Source organism: Mirounga angustirostris, unplaced genomic scaffold (genome assembly GCF_029215605.1).
Source record: "Mirounga angustirostris isolate CCGP_5_RB_7025 unplaced genomic scaffold, mMirAng1.0.hap1 SCAF_15, whole genome shotgun sequence".
Lineage (NCBI taxonomy): Eukaryota > Metazoa > Chordata > Mammalia > Carnivora > Phocidae > Mirounga > Mirounga angustirostris.
In genome coordinates, this window is record NW_026991723.1 from 89,135,612 (window position 1) to 89,157,328 (window position 21,717).

General features: G+C 47.8%; 1 protein-coding gene across 4 annotated transcripts in view; it reads right to left on the reverse strand.

Moving 5' to 3' along the window:
* Positions 1 to 10,954: 10,954 nt before the first annotated feature.
* RAPGEF1 (Rap guanine nucleotide exchange factor 1) overlaps positions 10,955 to 21,717 on the reverse strand; it is a 141,000-nt gene continuing 130,237 nt past the window's right edge. For all 4 annotated transcript variants that reach the window (XM_045883400.3, XM_045883395.3, XM_045883404.3 and 1 more), the window contains 5 exons: positions 21,508 to 21,586; positions 21,314 to 21,415; positions 20,010 to 20,107; positions 19,073 to 19,201; positions 10,955 to 18,784 (listed from right to left, as the gene is read on the reverse strand). In XM_045883400.3, coding sequence (XP_045739356.2) covers positions 18,634 to 18,784; positions 19,073 to 19,201; positions 20,010 to 20,107; positions 21,314 to 21,415; positions 21,508 to 21,586 — 559 coding nt within the window. In that variant the 3' untranslated portion in view covers positions 10,955 to 18,633. The remainder of the gene's footprint in view (positions 18,785 to 19,072; positions 19,202 to 20,009; positions 20,108 to 21,313; positions 21,416 to 21,507; positions 21,587 to 21,717) is intronic.

The window sequence follows — 21,717 nt, forward strand, 5'->3', positions numbered from 1 at the left end:
GGACAGTCACCAGGGAAGAATCCCTTTTTTAGGGATCAGTAGATGCCAGAAAGTAGTTGGTAGCATCAGATAGCCACAACTTTAATTACTAAACTCTTAAGTAAAATCAGGATAGGAAGAAATCGTCTAGACCAGCGTTCCTTGAACACGATGTAGGAAATACCTGGCAAATCTTGTTAACGTGCGGGTTCTCGTGCAGTCAGGACAGGCACCGACAGCAAATGGCACATTAGGTGGAAAATTACCTATTAAATTACCATTAAAAGCCATTATAACCAGGACCAAGCTGTGGATGGTTCTAGCTAATGTAGAAAACAGAGTGAAATCTGTCGTATAAAAACTAGGAAGAGACCATGATTGTCTAGCTGGAATATCTAAGAGGCGGTGGTTGGATATAAAATCTACAAAGAGTCAACAGCAATAATTAGTTAAAAGTGGAAAAAAAAATTCCATGCACCATAGTATAAAAACAGCAAGATCTAGGAACAGATTTAACAAGAAAGATCTAGATCCAAATGAAGGATGATTTTAAAAAAAAAAATACCAAAAGACAAAAAAAAACCCCAAAACGGACAAAATATCTGGATAGGAAAATATAGTGTAAAGATATTTAGCCTTCTTAGAGATTCTAATTAAGTTCCCACAAGGAAACCATGCTTTTAAGACTATGGAAAAAATGTTTTTAAAATTAATATGAAAGGAAAATGTACAACAGTTGCGAATATATATTTTTTTAAGTTTAATGAGGGGGAACTTTCTGCACCTGATGCTAAAACTTACTCTAAAGCTACAATAATTAGGACAGCATGGGGCGCCTGGGTGGCTCAGTGGGTTAAACCTCTGCCTCCGGCTCAGGTCATGATCCTGGGGTCCTGGGATCGAGCCCCAAGTACAGGCTACCTGCTCAGAGGGGAGTCTGCTTCTCCCTCTCCGTCTGCATTTGTGTTCTCTCTCTTAAATAAAATCTTTAAAAAAAAAGAGAGAGAGAGAGAGGGAGGGGGAGAGAGTACAAGCAGGGGGAGAGGCAGAGAGAGAAGCAGACTCCCCGTTGAGCAGGGAGCCCTGACATGGAACAGGGGACCCTGGGATCATGACCTGAGCCGAAGGCAGACGCTTCACCAACTGAGCCACCCAGGTATCCCTCAAATAAATAAAATCTTAAAAAAAAAAAAAAAAAATCAGGACAGCATGACTTTGCCACAGAGATAGGTCAGTGAAAAACAGAAAGTCCAGAAAACATTCCGAGTGTGTGTATCAAAATGGCATTTAAATTGGGAGAGTCAAGGAAGGCTCATAATACGCAGAGTTGGTTATCTGGTTATCTGAAAAAATAATTCTCTATAATTGTACGCAAAACTAAATTCCAGATGGGCTAAGGAGCTAAGTGTAAAATAGCCCTCCACTGGAGACAGAGGAAGGTGGAGGAGGTCTGTAACTCGGGGTGCTGGGTGGGACAGAGGGGAGGCTGCTTACGTCTGGAAAACCACTCGGAAAGACTGTGTGTCCAGGGAATGCGGATCTGGACCACAAGGTGGCTTCTGCTGTCAGACGAGAAAACTTGGTGGAACATATCCAGCGTTGGCGAGGGACCCGGCTCAGACTCTCTCATTGCTGGTGCGTGCGCTGCCACGGTGTTTGTGCTACGTAGACAGCTGGCCTCTCTGAATAATGCCCCGCGTATTCACATGCGTGTACGTGCAGAGAACAGTCTAGAAGGATGCATTCTCAACTGCTGACAGTGGCCGGCTTTGAGGAGGGAGCAGGGCGAGGAGGGTTTGCACACTGCATGCCGCACTTTAAAACAGAGCTGCGCTCGTGTGTCGTGTGATTAAAACTAACTGAAAATGTGCGTGGCTTTCGGCCTGGCAGGTCGAGTTTTAGGGTTCGCAGCAGTGAAGGGGGACAGTCTGTTTTCCCAAAGCTTCCGGTCAGACCGTGTAGATTCCAGCTGTGCCGGAGTGCCACGGGGGAGGGCGCTGGGCGAGTCTGAAATGTCGAGTGGAACCGAGGAGGAACGGGTTCGGGTGCATCCTGACTGCACAGATGTCGCTCTCGGGCGGCATCGAGGTGTTTGCCCAGAACGTGGTAAAGGAAGGCTTTCCTGCAGACCTTGGGGTCCATTAAAAAGCGCAAGGAGATGCTGCCAACCTGCACCCCCAAGTGGACTGTATCATTCTGCATCCTCCCCACCCCCCAGCAACGGAGGGGGCGGCGGTGGCTCCCCTTCTCAACCCCGGGATCTGTCCGTCTTTAAGTTGTGGGGCTGCTGGTAGTGGAATCGTAGTGGGGTCAGTGTGGCTTTAATCTGCATCTCTCTGATGACGGTGATGCTGGGCCTCTTAACACATGCTTGTCATCGCCTCATGATGTGCCTGTGCAAGACTTGGGCCCATTTGTGTGCTGGACTGTCGTCTTACCAAACGAGAGTTCTTTATGTATTCTGGCAATGAGTCCTATAGTCTCCCTTTTCACTCTCTGTGGGGTCACCTGATGAAAGCAAGTTCTCAGTTGTAATATATACCAATGTATCTTTTTCTTTACGGATAATGCTTTTTGTGGCTTAAGAAAAATTCCCCCATTCCGAGGTCATGAACATAGTCTCTTCTGTTGTCTTCTAGATCTAGAAACTTTACTGGTGGTGTATTTTCACATCTGGATCGGTCACCTACCTGGAGTAGACTCCAGAGGTCCATTTGTCTATTCTTGTTCCGTGTCATGCTTCATTACTGTGGGAGGATAGTAAGTCTTGATACTGGGAAGGTCAAGCCCTCCCACCATCTTTAAGGCTCTTGGCCATTTAAAATCATTTCTATTTATAATGAACTTTAGAATTAACTTGTCAATTTTCACCAGAATAAAGATTGGGATTTTGACTAGGATTGCTTTAAATCTATGGATTAATTTGGGAACTGGTATTTTTATAGTGCTAACTTTTCCAACAAAAATGGTGAATTTCCTTATTTGTTTAGGTCCTTAAAACATTTCCCCGATTTCGTTTTCTGTGCAGAAATACTGTACATATTTTGTTAGTATCCCTGGGTATTTGATTTGATGCTATTATAAATATTTTAATATTTTTCTTTTGTTACTTGCTAGTGTACAGAAATATAACTGATTTTTTCTTTAAGATTTTATTTATTTGACAGAGAGAGACATAGCGAGAGAGGGAACACAAGCAGGGGGAGTGGGAGAGGGAGAAGCAGGCTTCCCTCGGAGCAGGGAGCCCGATGCGGGGCTCGATCCCAGGACCCTGAGATCATGACCTGAGCCGAAGGCAGACGCCTAACGACTGAGCCACCCAGGCGCCCCTACAATTAATTGATTGTTGATTTTGTATCCAGCAATCTTTCTAAATTCACTTATTCTGATAATTTATCTGTAGGTTCTGTTGAATTTTGTTTCCACAGCATTATCTGTGTAATGAGTTGTCTTATTTCCCAACCCTTAGCCCTGTGTGTGTGTGTGTGTGTGTGTGTGTGTGTTTGCCTTCCTGCATTGGCCTGGACCCTAGAACAGTCCTGGGAAGAGATGCCACAATGTCAGCCTTACCTTTCTCCTGGTCTCAGAAGGCAGGCTTTCAACATTCTGCCTTTTAAAAATAATAGATAAGCTTTTCAGATTAAGGAAGTACCCTTTTATTCCTAGTTTGCTCAGAGTTAAAAAAAAAAATCGTGCATGGATATTGCATTTTACTAAATTACTTTCATGTATCCTCTGAGAAACTTATGATTTATTTTGTTAATGTTGTGAATTAGCATTGATTTTCAAACATTAAGTTCTCACTCCTAGAATAAACCCATCTTGATACGTATTATCCTTTCTATGTATCACTAGATTCAGTTAGTGGTTTGTGTAGGAGTTTCGCATCTGTGTCCATGAGTGAAATGGTCTGTAATTTCATTCTTGTTATGGTTTTGGTATCAGAGTTTTGTTGGCCTTGTCACAAGAATTTGGAAATGCTGCTTCTCATTTTCTTCTTTTTTTGGGAAGTGTTGTATAAGATTACAGTCCTTTCTTACATGTCCCTAAGAGAAGTGTGTTAAAACCTCCCACCAGGATCACAGATTTGTCTGTTTCATCTTGTAGTTCTGTTGGCTTTTGCTTGAGATATTTTGAGACCATGTAATTAGATGCATAGAGATTTAGAAATTAAGTCTTTTGGTTGAATATACTTCATATATTGTTGTCAAGTGTATCTTTATAATTCTAGTAATACCTTTGGCCTTAAAGTCTACTTCTTCTGCTATTAATAACAGCAAAGCTAACTTTTTTGGGGGGCTGTATTTGTGGAGTATATCTTTTTCCAATTTTTACTTTCAACCTTTCTGTACCATTACATTTTAGATAAATACATTTTGTTAACAGCATGTACATTAAAAAAAAAAAAGTCTGGTGGCCTTGCAACTGGAGAATTTAGTCCATTTAGGTTTTTTTTTTTTTTAAGATTTTTTAAAGTCCTTTCTACACCCAACGTGGGTCTTGGACTCAAAACCTCAAGAGCAAGAGTCATACGCTGCACTGACTGAGACAGTCAGACAACCTGTTTAATGTAGTTTGTTTATTTATTTAAAGATTGTATTTATTTTAGAGTGTGCGCAGAGAGGGAGGGAAAATGAATGTGAAGCAGACTCCACACTGAGCGTGGAGCCCAACTCAGGGCTCGATCCCATGACTGTGAGAACATGACCTGAACAGAAACCAAGAGTCAGACACTTAACCGACTGAGCCACCCAGGAGCAACAAAAAAATGTGTTTGGTGTGTCTGCGTGGCTCAGTCAGTTGAGCGTCCAACTCTTAGTTGGATGCTCAGCGGGGAGTCTGCTTGAAGATTCTCTCCCTCTCCCCCCACACTTGCACATGCATGCTGTCTCTCTCAAATAAGTAAATCTTAAAAAAAATGCATTTGGGGGGGTGCCTGGGTGGCTCAGTCAATTAAGCGTCTGCCTCTTGATCTCAGCTCAGGTCTTTTTTTTTTTTTAATTTGACAGAGAGCACAAGCAGGGGGAGTGGCAGGCAAAGGCAGAGGGAGAAGCAGGCTCCCTGCTGAGCAGGGAGCCTGATGCGGGGCTCCATCCCAGGACCCTGGGATCATGACGTGAGCCAAAGGCAGATGCTTAACCGACTGAGCCACCCAGGCGCCCCGTTCAGCTCGGGTCTTAATCTCAGGGTCATGAATTCAAGCCCCATGTTGGGCTCCACACTGGGTGTGGAGCCTACTTAAAACAAAACGTGTTTGGGTTTGAATCCCACCACCCTCCTATTTGCTTTCTCCTTGTTCCACCTGTATTATGTTTTGGTCTCTCTCCTTTCCTGCCTCCTTCTAGATCAGCTGTTGTTATTTCATTTCTTCCTATTAGCTTGGCAATTAGACATCCTTTTGCATCTTTAGTGGTTCCCTAGAGATTACATCTTACATTCCCTTCTCAAAGCCAAATGTTCTTAGTACTTATATCTTTTTCCTAGACAATTCAAGAACTAATTCAAAAATACCTCCATGCATCTCCTTCCTGAGCCCCACACCATTGTGTGGGGGGCTGTATTTGTGGAGTGTATGTTGATTCTCTATATTTTAAACTGCTGAGACATTGTTGTTGTTTTATACAGTTGATGCTCATTTAGGTTTATCCACATATTGGCTGTTTTTTATTCCTTCTTGCACGTCGGACCTTCCATTTGGGATTATTTTCCTTCTTCCTGAAAACATTTTGTTTTTTCCTAGTGTAGGTCTGAGGACGAATTCTGTTTTTGGCCGACAGTATCTTGATTTTTACCTTCATTCTTGGAAGATATTTTGAGTGGATGTAGAATTTTGGTGGGTTGTTTTCTTTCAGCACTTGAAGATCTCATTCCATCGACTTCTGTCCCCTTGCTTCTGTTGAGTCTAATTGTTGTACCTTTGGAGCTAATGTGCCCTTTTCGTGCTTCTCTGTCTGCTTAAAGATGTTCTTTTTGTCGTTGGTTTTCAGAAGTTTAACCATGCTGTGCTTAGATACATATTTCTTTTTAATTATCCTGCTTGGGATAAGGCTTCTTGAATCTAGGGCTTGGATTTTTTAGTCAAGGACCAATCAGGAGACATAAACAGTGGAGTAATTTGAACAGAGAAAGATTAATAGAATTTTGAACTATGACAGGAGAGAACAAGGAAGGTAGAAAGAGAATGATAAAAGTTACCCTAGAGCTGAAGGGGAATACCTAAGGAAGGCAGACGTAGGAGGGCCCAATTCCCAAGGCTGGGATTCAGAAGTCCCTGGAGAAGGTGTGGTTGTAAAGAAACTCACTGTGTTGTGTTGCCCGGGCCAGAGCTGGGGCAGGGCTGGATGAGCAGGACTGATCCCTTGGAGGTACAGATGGGCCAACTCTGGTAGGTGAGCATGCGTGTGGAGCTGGGAACCTGCTTGTCAGCCGGTGCACAAGTCTGAGGTTTGCACTGTCCGTGTCTGGGGGGCTGCAGTGAGCTGGTCCCCAGGCCCGGGCTGAGCTGCAAGCCTGCTGAGAGACTGCAGGGTGGGGGTGTGTGGCTGGGCAGGATGCCACTGGATGTCTCTCCACACGTGTGTCTAGCAGCTGTGTGGCCAGAGCAGGAGCGAGCTGAGCGCCACAACCACAGCCCTTCCCCTCCGCGTTCCTCCAGGGCTCCCCTCTGACAAAACGCTGCGAAGGGGAAATGCAATGAAAGCGTAGACTGGGGCATGAGAAGCAGCAAACTGATAACTGGTACGATCAGTTTTGGAGTTTTGTTTTTTAAAAATAGCTTTATTGAGCTATAATTTACAGATCCTAAAACTCACTCATTTTTGCGTGCACAATTCAGTTATATTTAGTGAAGTTACCATCATGATGATCCAGTTTTTAAAAAAGTCCATCACCCCAAAGCTGCCTCATGCCCATGTGCAGTCTATCTGCTGCGCCCCCAGGCACCCACTTATCAGCTTTCGGTCTCTAGATGCGTTTCTCTGCACACTGCATAGAAATGGAAGCAGGGAATATGCCGTCTTTCATGTCCATGTTTTTGAGGTTCATCCATGTTGTAGCATGATGGCAGGTCATTTCTTGTTAAGTAGCGCTCTGTTGTATGGAGATAGTCTGTCCATCCTTTTACAAGTTGGTGGGCATTCGAATTGTTTCCATTTGGGGCTGTTACGAATAAGAATGCTCCTCTGTATACTGTCTGTGCTCTAACCTTCTTCCTGTTCTTCTGGTGCTCGTTACACTTCGGATTTTTATTTTTTATTTTATTTTTAAAGTTTTACTTATTTTTCTTAAAAAAATTCTTTTTTATATTTAAATTTTCCTTAGTTAACGTTCAGTGCAGTACTCTTTTCTGGATCCAGTTACACTTTGGGCACGCCCAGGTCTCTTCCCACCTGTGGTGTCCGTCCTCTTCTCTCTTGGGGGTTCGTTCTACCTGTGGCTCCTTCTCTGTCTCCAGGTCACTGATTCTGTTAAGCATATTCACTGAGTTCTTCTTCTTTTTTTTTTTTTTAAGATTTTATTTATTTATTTGAGAGAGAGAATGAGAGAGAGAGCATGAGATGGGGGAGGGTCAGAGGGAGAAGCAGACTCCCTGCTGAGCAGGGAGCCCGATGTGGGACTCGATCCCTGGACTCCAGGATCATGACCTGAGCCGAAGGTAGCCGCGTAACCAACTGAGCCACCCAGGCGCCCTCACTGAGTTCTTCTTAGCAGTTACCGTATATTTTGGTTCTGGAATTTCCACTTGTCCTCTGTTTACATTTCCCTATTATTCACCCAAATTCTCAATCTCTTACTCCTAGAACAGAGTAGGCACTGTGCTTTCCAAATCCCAGCCCCTGTAGGTATTTTTTAATTTAAGATTTTATTTATTTGTATTTATTTCACAGAATGAGAGCACACACGCATGAGCAGGAGGGGGAGCAGAAGGGGAGGAAGGAGCAGGGGGAAAGAATCTCAAGCAGACTCTGCTCTGAGCATGGAGCCCAAGGTGGGGCTCAGTCTCAAGACCCGAGATCATAACCTGAGCTGAAACGCAAGAGTCAGATGCTCAACCAGCTGGGCCCCTCAGGTGCCCCACTGTGGGTCTTTTTCGGTTCATGCTTCTTGTCTCCTTGCGTCCTTGGTTATTTCTTTGCTGTATGTGAAAAACTAAAGAACTAATTTGAGGCCTAGGATGATGTTCACCTCCTCTGGTGAGGCTTTGTTTTTATTTGCTCCTGGCAGGTGCCTGGGACGCCAGCAGTCCACTTTCAGGATTGAGAGGATGTGAAGCGGGCTCAGTCCCTGTGAGGGCCAGTATGCTTGTAGTCTCCCTTCTCCCCGGAGGGTGCTTCCTTGGGTTCTCAATTCCAGGCATGGTGAGTTCTGGACTCTCTTATTTTAAATTCCCTTTTATCGGAAGTGCCGCAGAGCTTCCCGGCTACCCCTTCTGGGATCGGCAGGTGCCTTTACCATGTGGTTCCAAACGTCAGGCTTACTTCTCTGGGTTTCTATCTCCTCCTGATGCGAGGGCCAATCATTCATTCATTTGCTGGCTTTCTGATGAATTCAGGCAGTGGTTAAAAATATTTTGTACAGCTTTCCTAGCAGGAGGGCTGGTCTGAATTACCAAGTCTGCCACTACCAGAAGTAAATTTTTTTTTTCTTTTTAGATTTTATTTATTTGACAGAAAGACACAGCGAGAGAGGGAACACAGGCAGGGGGAGTGGGAGAGGGAGAAGCAGGCTTCCCGCGGAGCAGGGAGCCCGAGGCGGGGCTCGATCCCAGGACCCTGGGATCACGACCTGAGCCGAAGGCAGACGCTTAACGACTGAGCCACCCAGGCGCCCCGCCCTTGCCCTTTATTAATAAAATAAAAGGTTTTATTTATTTACTTGAGAGAGAATGAACACAAGCAGGGGAGGAGTAGAGGGAGAGGGAGAAGCAGGCTTCCCGCTGAGCAGGGAGCCCAATGCGGGGCTCGATCCCAGGACCCTGGGATCATGACCTGAGCTGAAAGCCGACGCTTAACGACTGGGCCACCCAGGTGCCCCCAGAAGTAGAAATTCTTAAACATTTTTAGAAGAAACTTGTCAAGGACCATGTGACATCCTTTTGGAATTTCTCTGGAATACTTTTGAATGTATACATTGGGGAATAAATGACATCTTTAAGAAAGGTAATCTTCCTACCCACAAAAGATGTCTATCTCTCAACCTATTAAAGTCTTTTTAAATAAAATCTTATTTTTGATTTATATTCTGGGGTATAACTGACCTACAGCATCGTATTTCAGGTGTACAGGTAAAGATCCGACATTTGTATATCCTGTGAAATGATCACCACAGTTAAGTCCAGTTTACATCTGTCACTATATGAAGTTAGAAAATTTTTTTCTTGTGATGATGATGACTCTTAAGATCTACCGTTAGCAACTTTCAAACATGCAGTACAGTGTTGATTACATCACCATGCTGTACATCCTCTCCCCGTGACTTATACCCAGAGGTTTGTAGGTCTGTACCTTTTGACCCTCTTCACCTGTTTGGCCTGCTCTCCATTCCTTGCCTTTGGCAAATACCGGGGCACGCAGAGAACATGGGGATGCACGTATCTTTTTGAATTAGTGCTTTTGTCATCTTTGGATAAGTATCTGTAAGTGGAATCGCTGGATCATATGGTAGTTTTTTTTTTTTTTTTTTAAGATTTTATTTATTTATTTGACAGAGAGAGAGAGACACACAGCAAGAGGGAACACAAGCAGGGGGAGGTGGGGAGGGAGAAGCAGGCTTCCAGAGGAGCAGGGAGCCTGATGTGGGGCTCAATCCCACGACCCTGGGATCATGACCTGAGCCGAAGGCAGACGCCCAACAACCGAGCCACGCAGGCACCCCTCATAGGGTAGTTCTATTCTTAGTATCTTTGGGAAGCTCTGTGCTATTTTCCACAGTGGTTACACGGGCTTACATTCCCGGCTGGGTACAAGGGTGCCTTTTTCTCTCCATATCCTCACTGACACTGATTATTTCTTGTTTCTCATACTAGCCATCCTAACAGGTGTGAGGTGATAGCTCATTGCAATTTTGATTTGCATTTCCCTGATGATGACTGATGTTGAACATCTTTTCATGCACCTGTTGACCATTTGTACGTTTTTAAGAAAAATGTCTATTCGGATCTTCTGCCCATTTTTTTTGTCAGATTGGGTTTTTTGTTTTTGTTTTTTTTCTTTGAAGGTTTTAAAAAAAATTATTGGACAGAGACAGCACAAGTGGCAGGGACGGGGCCGAGGGAGAGGGAGAAGCAGACTCCCTGCTGAACAGGGAGCCCGATGTGGGGCTCGATCCCAGGACCCTGGGATCATGACCTGAGCCAAATGCAGCTGCCACCCAGGCGCCTCATTAGATTGGTTTTTGCTATGAAGTTGTAGAAGTGCTTTGTGTAGTTTGGATATTAGCCCTGTATCAGGTATATTTGCAAATATTTTCTCACATTCAGTATGTTGCCTTTTCATTTTGTTGGTTTCTTTTGCTGTGCAGAAGCTTTTTAGTTTGATGTAGTCCCACTTGCTTATTTTTACTTTTGCTTTTGGTGTCAAATCCAAAAAAATCATTGCCAAGACTGATGTCAGGGAGCTTTCTGCTTATGTTTTCCTCTAGAAGCTTTATGGTTTGTCTTAAATTCAAGTCTTCAATCTATTTTGAGTTAATTTTTGTGTATGGTGTAAGAAAGTGGTCCAGTTTTTCTTTCTTTTTTAAGTAGCCTCCACACCCAGTGTGGAGCCCAACGTGGGGCTTGAACTCATGACTTTGAGATCAAGATCTGAGTGGAGATCAAGAGTTGGATGCTTAACTGGCTGAGCCACCCAAGAGCCCATGTCCAGTTTTATTCTTTTGGATGTGGCTGTTCAGTTTTCCCAGCATTATTAAAGAGACTCTCATTTCTCTATTGTCTGTTCTTGGCTCCTCTGCCGTAAATTAATTGACCATATACTCATGGGTTTATTTCTGGGCTCCTTGTTTCATTGACCTGTGTTTTTTTTTTTTTTTAATTACAATCTCGGGGCACCTGGGTAGCTCAGTTGTTAAGTGTCTGCCTTCGGCTTGGGTCATGATCCCAGAGTCCTGGGATCAAGTCCCGCATTGGGCTCCCTGCTCGGCGGGAGGCCTGCTTCTCCCTCTCCCACTCCCTCTGCTTGTGTTCCGTCTCACTGTGTCTCTCTGTTGAAAAATCTTTAAAAATAAATAAATTAAATAAATAAATTACAATCTCTCTGACATACAGGATGAAATCAGGGAGTGTGATGCTTTATTCTTCTTTCTCAAGATTGCTTTGGCTATTCAGGGTCTTTTGTGGTTCCGTACAAATTTTAGGATCACTTTATTTCCGTGGAAAATGCCATTAGGATTTTGATAGATTGCACTGCATCTGTGCACTGCTTTGGTAGAATGGACATTTTAACGTGTTCTTCCCACCCATTAGCATGGGGTAGCTTTCCATTTATTTGTGTCTTCAATTTCTTTTATTAATATTGTCTTATTTTCAGAGTACAGGTCTCTTTCACCTTCTTGGTTAAATTTATTCCTAGGTATTTTCTTTTGATGCAATTGTAAATGTGTTATTAATGTCTTTTTCTCACAGTTCATTAGTAGTGGCTAGAAATGCAGTGGATTTTTGGCTCTGATTTTGTATCCTGTAACTTCACTGAATTCATTCAAGTTTTTTGGTAGGCTTTCTATATATGATATCATGTCATCTGCAAATTATGAGTTTTATTTCTTCCTTTTCAATGTGGATGCCTTCTGTTTCTTTTTGGTGCCTAATTGCTGTGGCTAGGACTTCCAGTAATATGTTGAGTAACAGTGGTGAGAGTGGGCATCCTCGACTTGTTCCTGATCTTGGAGGAAAAGCTTTCAGCTTCTCACCAGTGAGAATGATCCTAGGTGTGGACTTGTCATATATGGTGGCCTTTCTTATATTGAGGTGTGTTCCCTCTATACCCACTTCATTGAAGAGTTTTTATCATAAATCGATGTTGACTTTTGTCACTTTTTCTGCATCTATTGGGATGATCCTGTGATTTTTTCCTTCATTTTGTTAATGTAGTGAGTGTATCACATTTGTGTGTGTGTTGAACGCTCCCTGGAATCCCATTCCACTTGGGTCATGGTGCATGATCCTTTTAATGTATTGTTGAATTTGGTTTGCTATCATTTATTGAGGATGTTTGCATTTGTGTGAATCAGGGCCACTGGCCTGTGATTTTCTTTTTTCTTAAGATTTTATTTATTTGACAGAGAGCGAGCACACACATGCAGGGGGAGAAGCAGGCAGAGGAAGCAGGCTCCCCGCTGCGGGGCTCGATCCCAGGACCCTGGGACCATGACCCGAGCCGAAGGCAGGTGCGCCCCGGCCTGTGATTTTCTCTTCTTGTGGCCTCCTCGTCTTGTTTTGGTATCAGGGTAATGGCCTCGTAAACTGAGTGTGGGCGTGTTCCCTCTGCTTCTATTTTTGGAGGTGTTGGAGGAAGACTGCTATTCATTCTTTGACTGTTTGGTAGAGTTCATCAATGAAGCCATGTGGTTCTGGACTTGTGTTTGTTGGGAGGTTTTTGAAGAACTGATTCGGTCTCCTTACTAGTAGTTGGTCTGTTCAGTTTCTTTAAATTTTCATGATTCTGTCTTGGTAGGTTGTATGTTTCTAGGAATTTATTGACCTCTTCTAGATTGTCAAATTATTGGCATATAATTGTTCATAATAGTCTCTTTACGATCCTTTGTATTTCTGTGGTATCTGTTGTAACATCAATTTTTTTTAAGTAAGCTCTAAGCCCAATGTGGGGCTTGAACTCATGACCCTGAGATCAAGAGTCCCATACTTTACTGATTGAGCCAGCCAGGTGCACCTCCCCTCCCCTTTTTAGTTGTAACATCATTTTCATTTCTGATTGAGTACTCTCTTGGGGAGTCTAGCTAAAGGTTTGTCAGTTTTGTCTTTTTAGTCTCTCTTTCTGATCTTTGCTATTTCCTTCCTTCTCCTAACTTTGGGCTTTATTTGCTCTCTTCCTAGTTCCTTGAGGTTGCTTGTAAGTCAGGTTGTTTTAGTTTTTTCCTATCATCTTCCCCCTTAGAACGGCTTTTGCTACACCCCATATGTTTGATATTATTTCCATTTTCATTTGTTCAAGGTATTTTTTTTTCAAGATTTTATTTGAGAGAGAGAGAGCAGGAGAGAGAGAGCATGAGAGGGAGGAGGGTAAGAGGAAGCAGACTCCCCGCTGAGCTGGGAGCCCGACGCGGACTCGATCCTGGGACTCCAGGATCATGACCTGAGCTGAAGGCAGTCACTTAACCAGCTGAGCCACCCCGGCGCCCTGTTCAAGGTATTTTCTGATTTCTCCTTTGACCAATTGGTGGTTCAGTTGCATGTTGTTTACTCTCCACATAACGCTTTTCCAGTTTTCTTTTTGTAACTGATTTCTAGTTTCATATTATTCTGGTTAGAAAAGATGCTTGATAGGATTTCAATCTTCTTATATTAAGACTTGTTTTGTGGCCTAACATCTATGTTCCATGGAGAATGTTCCATGTGCGTTTGAGAATGTGTATTCTGTTGCTTTTGGATGGAATGTTCTATCAAGTCCTTCTAGTCTAATGTGTCCTTTAAGGCTGATGGTTCCTTACTGGTTTTCTGTTTGGATGATCTGTCGATGTGAATGGCATACTTAAATCCTTTATTATTCTATTGCTGTCCTTTCCCCCCTTTAGGTCTATTAATATTTGCTGTGTATAAAGGTGTTCCTATGTTGATACAAAAGTATTGAAAATTGCTATATCCTCTTTTTTGGAGGATAAAGGTTTCACTTAAGACTTGTGATGCCAGCATAAATGGGAGCCTTCAAGAATTGGTTTTTAGGAAAAAAAAAAAAAAAGAATTGGTTTTTAGGGTGCCTGGGTGGCTCAGTCGTTAAGCGTCTGCCTTCGGCTCAGGTCATGATCCCAGTGTCCTGGGATCGAGTCCCGCATCGGGCTCCCTGCTCAGCGGGAAGCCTGCTTCACTCTCTCCCTCTCCCGCTCCCCTTGCTTGTGTTCCCTCTCTCTCACTGTGTCTCTGTCAAATTAATAAATAAAATCTTTAAAAAAAAATTGGTTTTTAATTGTTGATTGTATTATCGGAACATATTCAACTTTTTTTTCTGACTCTACAGCTACCTACCTTCGAAGATTCCCTTTTTTTTTTTTTAGAGAGAGAGTGCACAAGTTGGGTGGGGCTGGGGGGAAGACAGAGAGAGAGAAAATCCCAAGCAGGCTCCATGCCCAGTGCAGAGCCCAATGAAAGGCTCAGTCTCACGACCCTGAGATCATGACCTGAACCAAAATCAAGAGTCGAATGCTTAACTGACTAAGCCACCCAGGCACCCGTAAATTTCATTTTTTTTTAGAAGTAGGCTCTATGCCCAACATGGGGCTTGCAGCCATAACCCTGCGATGAAGAGTCTTATGCTCTACTGTCTGAGCCAGCCAGGCAGCCCAGGAGATTTTCTTAGTGATCTCATTTTTTTTTTCTTTTCCTGCCACATGGCTAGAGTCTCCAGTACAAGTAGGATCCTTAACTTGTTGATTTTAAAGGAAATGCTCTGAGTATTTTAACGTTAAGTATAACGTTTGCATAAGATTTTTGGAAGATTTTTACCAGATTAAGAAAGTTTTTGATTTCTAAGAGTTTTGAACAAAAATTATTGGTGTTGCACTTCTAACAAAGGCCTTTCTGACGACTGAGGTGATTATATGGTGTTCTTCCTTTAATTTGTTAATATGGTGCATTCAGGAGCAGTTAGGCCATGTTGTGAAAATTTATAAACCCTGAAATCTCAGTAGGTTAGTTTGCACAAGTTCATTTTCTATTCATGTATAGTCTAGTGTAGGACACTGGGGGTGGTCCCTGTCTGGTCTCCCTCCACTTGGAACTCTGCCATCTAAGTAAGTGTGTCATGGTGGGGAAAGAGTGAGCATGAAGGTGGCACACTTGCTGAGTTCCCAGGCCCAAGTGACATGTGTCTGGCTCCTCATGGACCTCCCTGCAGGGGGCTGGGAAGCAGAGTTTCCCCTGTGCCCAGGAAGGAGAGGTGCTCTGGATGTGGGCACCCAAATAAGCTGTTGAGCATAAGAAATCTAGAACGTTCACCAGCTTACTGACATTCCATCCTTGCATTTGTGAGTAAGCCCAGCGTAGCCAGGGAGTACTGATTTTTATATGCTGCTGGTTTGGGGTTGCTAAGATTATTTTAGAAATTTTGTGCAAGTATTTGCCTGTAATTTTTCTTGGACTGTTGTCTGGGTTTGATGTCAAGACTATTCTACTCAAGACGAGTTGCGAGGTGTTTCCCCTTTTGTTCTCAGGGGCGTGCGTGTAAGACTGAAGCTACTTGTTCAGGACAACTTGCTGGTAAGCCTATCTGGACTTGACGTAAACCAAGTACCTCTTCTCTGTAGCACTTACCATGGCTGTGATAGTTCACGGGGCTGGGGTGGGGGGATTTTTGGTTAAGAGGAGTGAATGAAGTAAAGTGGTCTGCAGACTGCTTGAGACCCAGGATCTGTGTGTATGTGCATATAAATAATCTTGCCAGACCCTGTTCTAGGTATTAACTCCCTGAGCCTTCACAGACCTGTGAGGTAGAAGCTGTTATTACCCCCACCCGCAGCTGGAAAAACTGGGAAACAGAGCGGGGGCCACTTACCTATCAGCTGCAGAACCAGGACCAGAGCCCTTATTAGAAGTTCCTCCAGTGCGTCCCCAGCAAATGCAGGACTAGAATGACCCAAACCCTGCCTGACCAGGTTCCTAAATCATGTACCCCTAGTGAATGAAACAAATTAGTGAGTGATGGTTTAAATGAATGTGCAGGCTCTGCCTCTCACCCTGCTGGAGGGAACCGGGTGGGGCCATCACACCCTCAGAAGACTGGCCCTGCACCACCCATGGCTGGACATGGATTTGAGGTCATCTGAGCCTCCTGAGTTGCTGGGTTAAGCATGCAGGTTCCTAGTCCCCTCTGGGGGTGGCAGGCTCAGCCCAGATGTCCGCACTTGGCCTGGGACCTCCTAGTCACCTGCAGGGAGGTTAGGGCCAGACCAGGCTGGTTCTTGGTATTGGTGGGGAGTAGAGGACTCAGCAGCTGACTGCTTCTCTCTTGGATGCTGGGAGATGAGCAGGACACTGAAGGGGATGACACACAGGCTGGGATTAAGTCCACGGCTCATCATGAGTGGAGGAGAGGTAGCCCACGTCAGACAGAGAAAAGACCGGACCCTATGGGGCCATTGCCGAGCCCGTGCGTGTTGCCTTGGGGGTGGGGGGGGTGGAATCTTACAGAAGGTGTGCTTTCAAAGACCCTGCTTTAGGGGCTCTGAAAAGTCGCTCCAGGTACCTCTCTGCCCCCTGAATTCCACCCTAGAAATTTCAGTTTTACCAGCACGCTGGGGAAGGGGGAGGGCAGCGAAGGACTTCTGCATTAATCCACTTACAGAGCACAAGAGTGAGGAGGGAAAATTCCAGACGGGCCGGTGGACTCTGTCCCACCCTCCCCAAATGGCCCCAACAGTGGCACACGGCTGTGGGAACTGGGACGTGTGCAGGGGCAGCTCGGATTGTCACTTGGACGCAGCTTTCATTGTGTTTATTTTCCTTTCATATAAAATACAGGTTTGAAATGTCTGCAGGAAGATGCCACTATCAGCCAGGTTAGTGGGGATATATATATATTACAACGTAACGGGGTGAGGCATGAGGGAGGCGCTTCTGAAGAGTTGGGTTCCTTCTGACCTGGCGCGTGCCCACCCTTCCCTGGCTCCAGCCCCACCTGCAGGGACACCCGGTCCTGGTCCCCAAGACCAATCACAGCCCGGCTGCGGGGCTGGCACAGGGTGGGGCAACTCCCAGAGCCGGGAGGATGTCTTAAGGATGTCAGCCAATAAGTTAAACACCCACGGCCCCTGCGGTTCTCACGCAGGGGCTACCCTGACCCACGGGCTCCCCATCCCCCCAACACTGCTCCCTCCACCTGGCAGGGCTCCCAGAGGAGAGGGGAGGGCAAGTAAAGCCCCCCCCATCTGCTGACGGGTGCGTGAGGCGGAGACTTCGTGTTAGTACTGGGGCCATGGTGGCCCCCCGCACGCAGCAGCATCCAGCAGAGCTGGGCCAGGCGGGGGGCAAGACAGGAAGGGAGACAAGACCGCAGTGAGGGGACTCAAAGTGGGCACCAAGCCCACCCCACACTGCTGAAGAACAAAGACCACACGCTTTAAATAAGAAAGTGACACGTTTGGCCTGCAGCGGCCAGCCCGCTACACGAGGGGACCCCACTGGCAGTTCACGGGTGTCCTCCCCTCTATGTCCAGGACCCCAAAACAAGAGCGGAGAAAGCTGCTCAAAACTCAGGAAGGACTCAAAGTGACATGGTTGTTTAAGAAGTTCGATCCTGGCATTTGCTTGACCAAGTCCCAAGCCCAGGAGAAGCAAGCACTCAGTCACGCAAACCAGCACCCAAGGGGTGTGGGGGCAGCGGCCTGGCCCGTGTGCAGGACCTCCCTGCACACCTGCCTCCGACAGCCCACCTCACCAGCGAGCGCTGTGTCCAACAAGGAAGGTGGAGAGAGCAAGTGCGCCGCAGGGTAGGAGCCGGGGCCGCTCAGCCTCAGCAGGCGCCCCCATCCGTCAGGGACCTCCTGTCCTTCCCCGGGCAGAGCTTACTGCGCACTGGTGGAAAGGGTGGAGGAGCACCCCCCTGGCGCCACCAGGATGGAGCAGGGTAGGAGGGGAGCCCATGGGGGCGGGGGGACAGGAGATGGAGTTTAAGGCACACAGCAAACGACAGAAGAGGGGTCTGCCGGCCTTCCCCAGGACAGAAAGGCCCCTCCACTCTCCAACTTCACTCACCCCGGAACTCCTGGCCCCGGCTCAGGTACACCTACGTCCTCCCTTGCTCCATCTTCTTCCCAGCTCCCCAAAGCGCCAGGTGGTCGGGGAGATGAAGGGATGGGAAGAGGACGGTTCTGGGGCCAGTACTGTGACGGGAGCGCCAGCCCCAGGCCTACTGAAAGGCCACCTGGTGAACCTCTCTGGGTCACCTCAAAAGCTCACACCATCTTGCATTTAAAAAGCAGGGCAGGGAAAGTAAAAGGAGCCTCCCCGGTCTTCTCTGCTTTCTGCCCACCCGACTGGAAGTCCCCTTGCTTCCAGGTCCCCAGGGTACAGCCCCCCACCTTTCAGGGTCCTCCACCCTTGTCATTTCAGCAGGTTCAGGACCCTAGAATGTAGGGAGGGATGAAGAGTGTCCCACTGTGCCTTGGTCTGCCCATCTCCCTGTGCTATTCCCGAGTGGGAGGGGGGAGGAGAGAGGAATACAAAGTGAAAGCAGGAACCAAAACCAAAACCAAACCACGGGTTCACAAATCAGGAACGAGACCTGCCTGCTGGCTCCACGGTGGGCCTGGTGTCCGCTCCCACGGCGGAGGGCAGCAGGAAGCTACTGGGGCTCCTGCCCCGCACGGCGGAGGGCTGGCTGGGCCCGGGACACGTGCAGCCTGCCTGAGGACAGGTCCAAAGTCCCTCCCGGTCTCGGAGCCGCCCTCGGAGCCTCTCTCGAGCGTTCTCCTCACTCACGGCACCTACTTCTAGGTCTTCTCCTCCCGGTCTGTTTTTCTCCTTGTTATGTTCCTAGGTTTGATTTTCAGAGAAAGTTCCCACAGGGCCTCCTCCGCCAGGTGGTCGCTGAAGTCATTGAAGAAGTTTATGATGTCATCATTTCTTCGGATATCGTAGTGCCTGTGGGGGGCCTCCAGTCAGGGCCGGTGTGGGGCCAGCAGCCCGACGGCCTCCTGGAGGGGCCATGCGCACGGTCCCGGCACCGGAGCTCCCCATAGGCAGAGGGCTGGCAGCAGAAGCCTGGTCGCCCCTCTCCATGCTGTCCCAGGGAGCCCCCACTTCTTGGCCCACGCCCTGCACCCTCCCTGGATGTGCTGTGTGGAGAACAAGCTGGCCACCATCTCTGGATGCAGACCCCGTTCCACAGACCCCAGTGTTCCTTCGTCCCCTCCCCGCTCCGGTACTCACGCTTGCTGGAAGCACCGCATGCTGTCCAGAATGTTGAACTGCTGCCACCGTTTGGAAAAATTCACCTTCCCATCAATATAGTCTGGGTTCCCCAGGTGAACAAAGGTGAGGTCCTGCAGGATAAGCCCCCTGGGAGGATGGAGAGCCCAGTTACTGCTTCGGAGGGCACGTCTGGCCTGTGTTGGTCTCTTCCTGCGTGAACTCCTGACCTAGAAACTGTGGGTCCCTGGGAAAGCCAGCTCAGGTACGGCAGGGGAGCCTTGTAAAATACATGAATAGGAAAAAATAACCCAAAACCAAGGGGGGGAGGGAGGCATGGACAGCCTCTTTGTTAACAGGTGCTTCTCATTACAGAGAATGTGAAGCCATAAGGTGAGCGAGGGGGCCCAGCCGGCCGCCCCCAGGGGAAAGCAGGGTAGCATTCTGGGAGGGCAGCCCCCACCCCGGGCCACTGTGGAGTCTTCTGCCCCCCTCATGGAGGTTCCCAGTATCTACCAGCTTAGCAAGGGCTCTGACAACAAAGAAACCTGTCTAGCTTTGACTTTTTCCACTATTTCCTTCAGCTAATGTGACTAGGACTGCTTTCCCCAAACCCCCCATTTCCTCGATGCCATGGCTCACACTTGGGAAAACGCTCTCAGGGCTCCTGGGTGACTGACTGCAAGGTGCAGCCAAGTCTGAGGACCCTTGGTGGGGGGAAGCCTGGCAGATGCGGGAAGGAAACGGTAGCGGGACTGGGAGATGGGACAGCAGGACCGTTTACATTGGACCCGTCCTTTCTGTTTTAAAAGTAAAACCTGCTCCTTGTCACATAGTTTAAAGTTAAAATAGAAGTCTAATCGTCTGAGCTGGAAACCTTTAAGGGAGGGTTTCTGTATCTACACCTATGTCTCCCCCAGAGCAGCCGGGGGGCAAACCTGCAGGGAGCTCTACTCACAGGTAGGGGATGCAGGGGGGCTCCACCTCGGAGAGGGCGGCCCGGTAGGCGCGGAAGGAGGACGAGCTGTCGATCAGTGTACAGTACTCGGCCAGGCCCTGGGCGGGAGGGATAGTGTGTGAGGGCTGAGACCATGCTGGGGCCCCAGTGCCAGCCTCCTCCCTGACCCACCCGCCGCTGCCCAGCCCTGGGCCCTGCCTCGGCTACAGGGAGACCGGGCCTGCTGCGGAGAACTGGCTCCCAGGCCCGCATATGCCTGCTGCAGAACCACGGCTCGGAGGGCCTGGAGCCAGGCCTCCTGCTGGGTGCCACCCCACACCGTAGCCCAAGGAGGCTTCTCACGCACACCAGGAATGGTGCCATCCCTGGCTCCCAGCCTGCCTTTGATCCTCGCTGCGCTCCAGGCAGAGCTGACTAGGCTCAGCAGGTGACCTCGCTGAGCTGCTGCTGCCCCCTCCCACCCACTGCTTGCCTCTTCACCTTTTAGCTGCCTCGGACCCGGAGTGTCACCTCCTCAGGACCTCCTAGGTGTTTCTGTGGCAGCCAGTGTGAATGTCCCATGCTTCTCCATACAACAGACTTACAACTTTCTCTTTATGTCACCCCTTAAGAGAACACCTGGGTGGCCCAGCTAACACCCAGCCCCTATGGGCTTTGCCTCTCTTCTCAAGGAACCTCCCCACACAAGGATAAAGGTCTAGTTCCTTGCCAGGCCTCCGCAAAGCCCTCCTGGTCCAGAGCAGGTCCCCTCCCCAGTGACACAGCCACACTGGCCCCCGTCCTGCTGCTTGAGTGTGCCAGTTTCTAGACGCTTCTGTCCCCTCTGACCGGAATTCCCTTTCTTCCGAGCAAACTCTTCCTATTTGGGTCTTGGTGTGATTGACCATCCCTCAGGGGACCTCCCCGACCCTTGAACGGGCCAGATGACCCCATCCTTTCCCCTTTGGCAATTACCCTAAAGAAATCAATAGGTCTGTCCTGTACAGTACGTTCCTAAGGACTAATGCTGCTGGCAGCCCAGAACAGCACCTCCAGAAGCATGGGTGCAAGGAAGAAAGGAAGAAAGCAGTGAAGCAGGGACCCAGGTATGATCCTGCAGCCCAGACAGCAGGACCCTGTGAGGGGATAAGCCCAGCACAAACCACGCAGCCCCTTCAGGCCCAAAGACTGGAGATTAGCCACAGCAAACAGGGGTGGGGGTTGGGGGGTGGTTGGCAGCTGAGCAGATACCTGAGCACCTTCCCCAACAGCTGGCTCTCCAGGGGCTGGGCGGGCCTCCCACCTCCTCCCTCCCCGCCACTCACCTCCGAGGTCTGCTTCTGCCACTCCAGCCTGCGGATGGGAGCCGAGTCCAGGGCTGAGAGGATGGCCAGGTAGGAGTTAAAGTTGTTCAGCTTCCGTAAGTGCTGCAGAGAGAGGGGAGGCAGCCGTGAGGCTGGCCCAGGGCTGCTGGGCAGGGTCCGAAGGAGGAGACTCTGGGGAGGGCAGCCACAGTTACCTTCATGATCTTGATGAACTTCAACAGCAGCCGCTCCCTGTCCTGGGCTTTTTCTTGTAACATGATTATTGACCGGACCCTGCAGGAACCCATGGGAAAAAGAGATGGCTGAACTGACTGGTCTCCTTCTAGACCCCTAGGTGGTCCTAGTGGAGAGAGAGGGATGTGGACACCTGCACCACATGCCCAGGGCTTTTGAGGTGTCAAGCA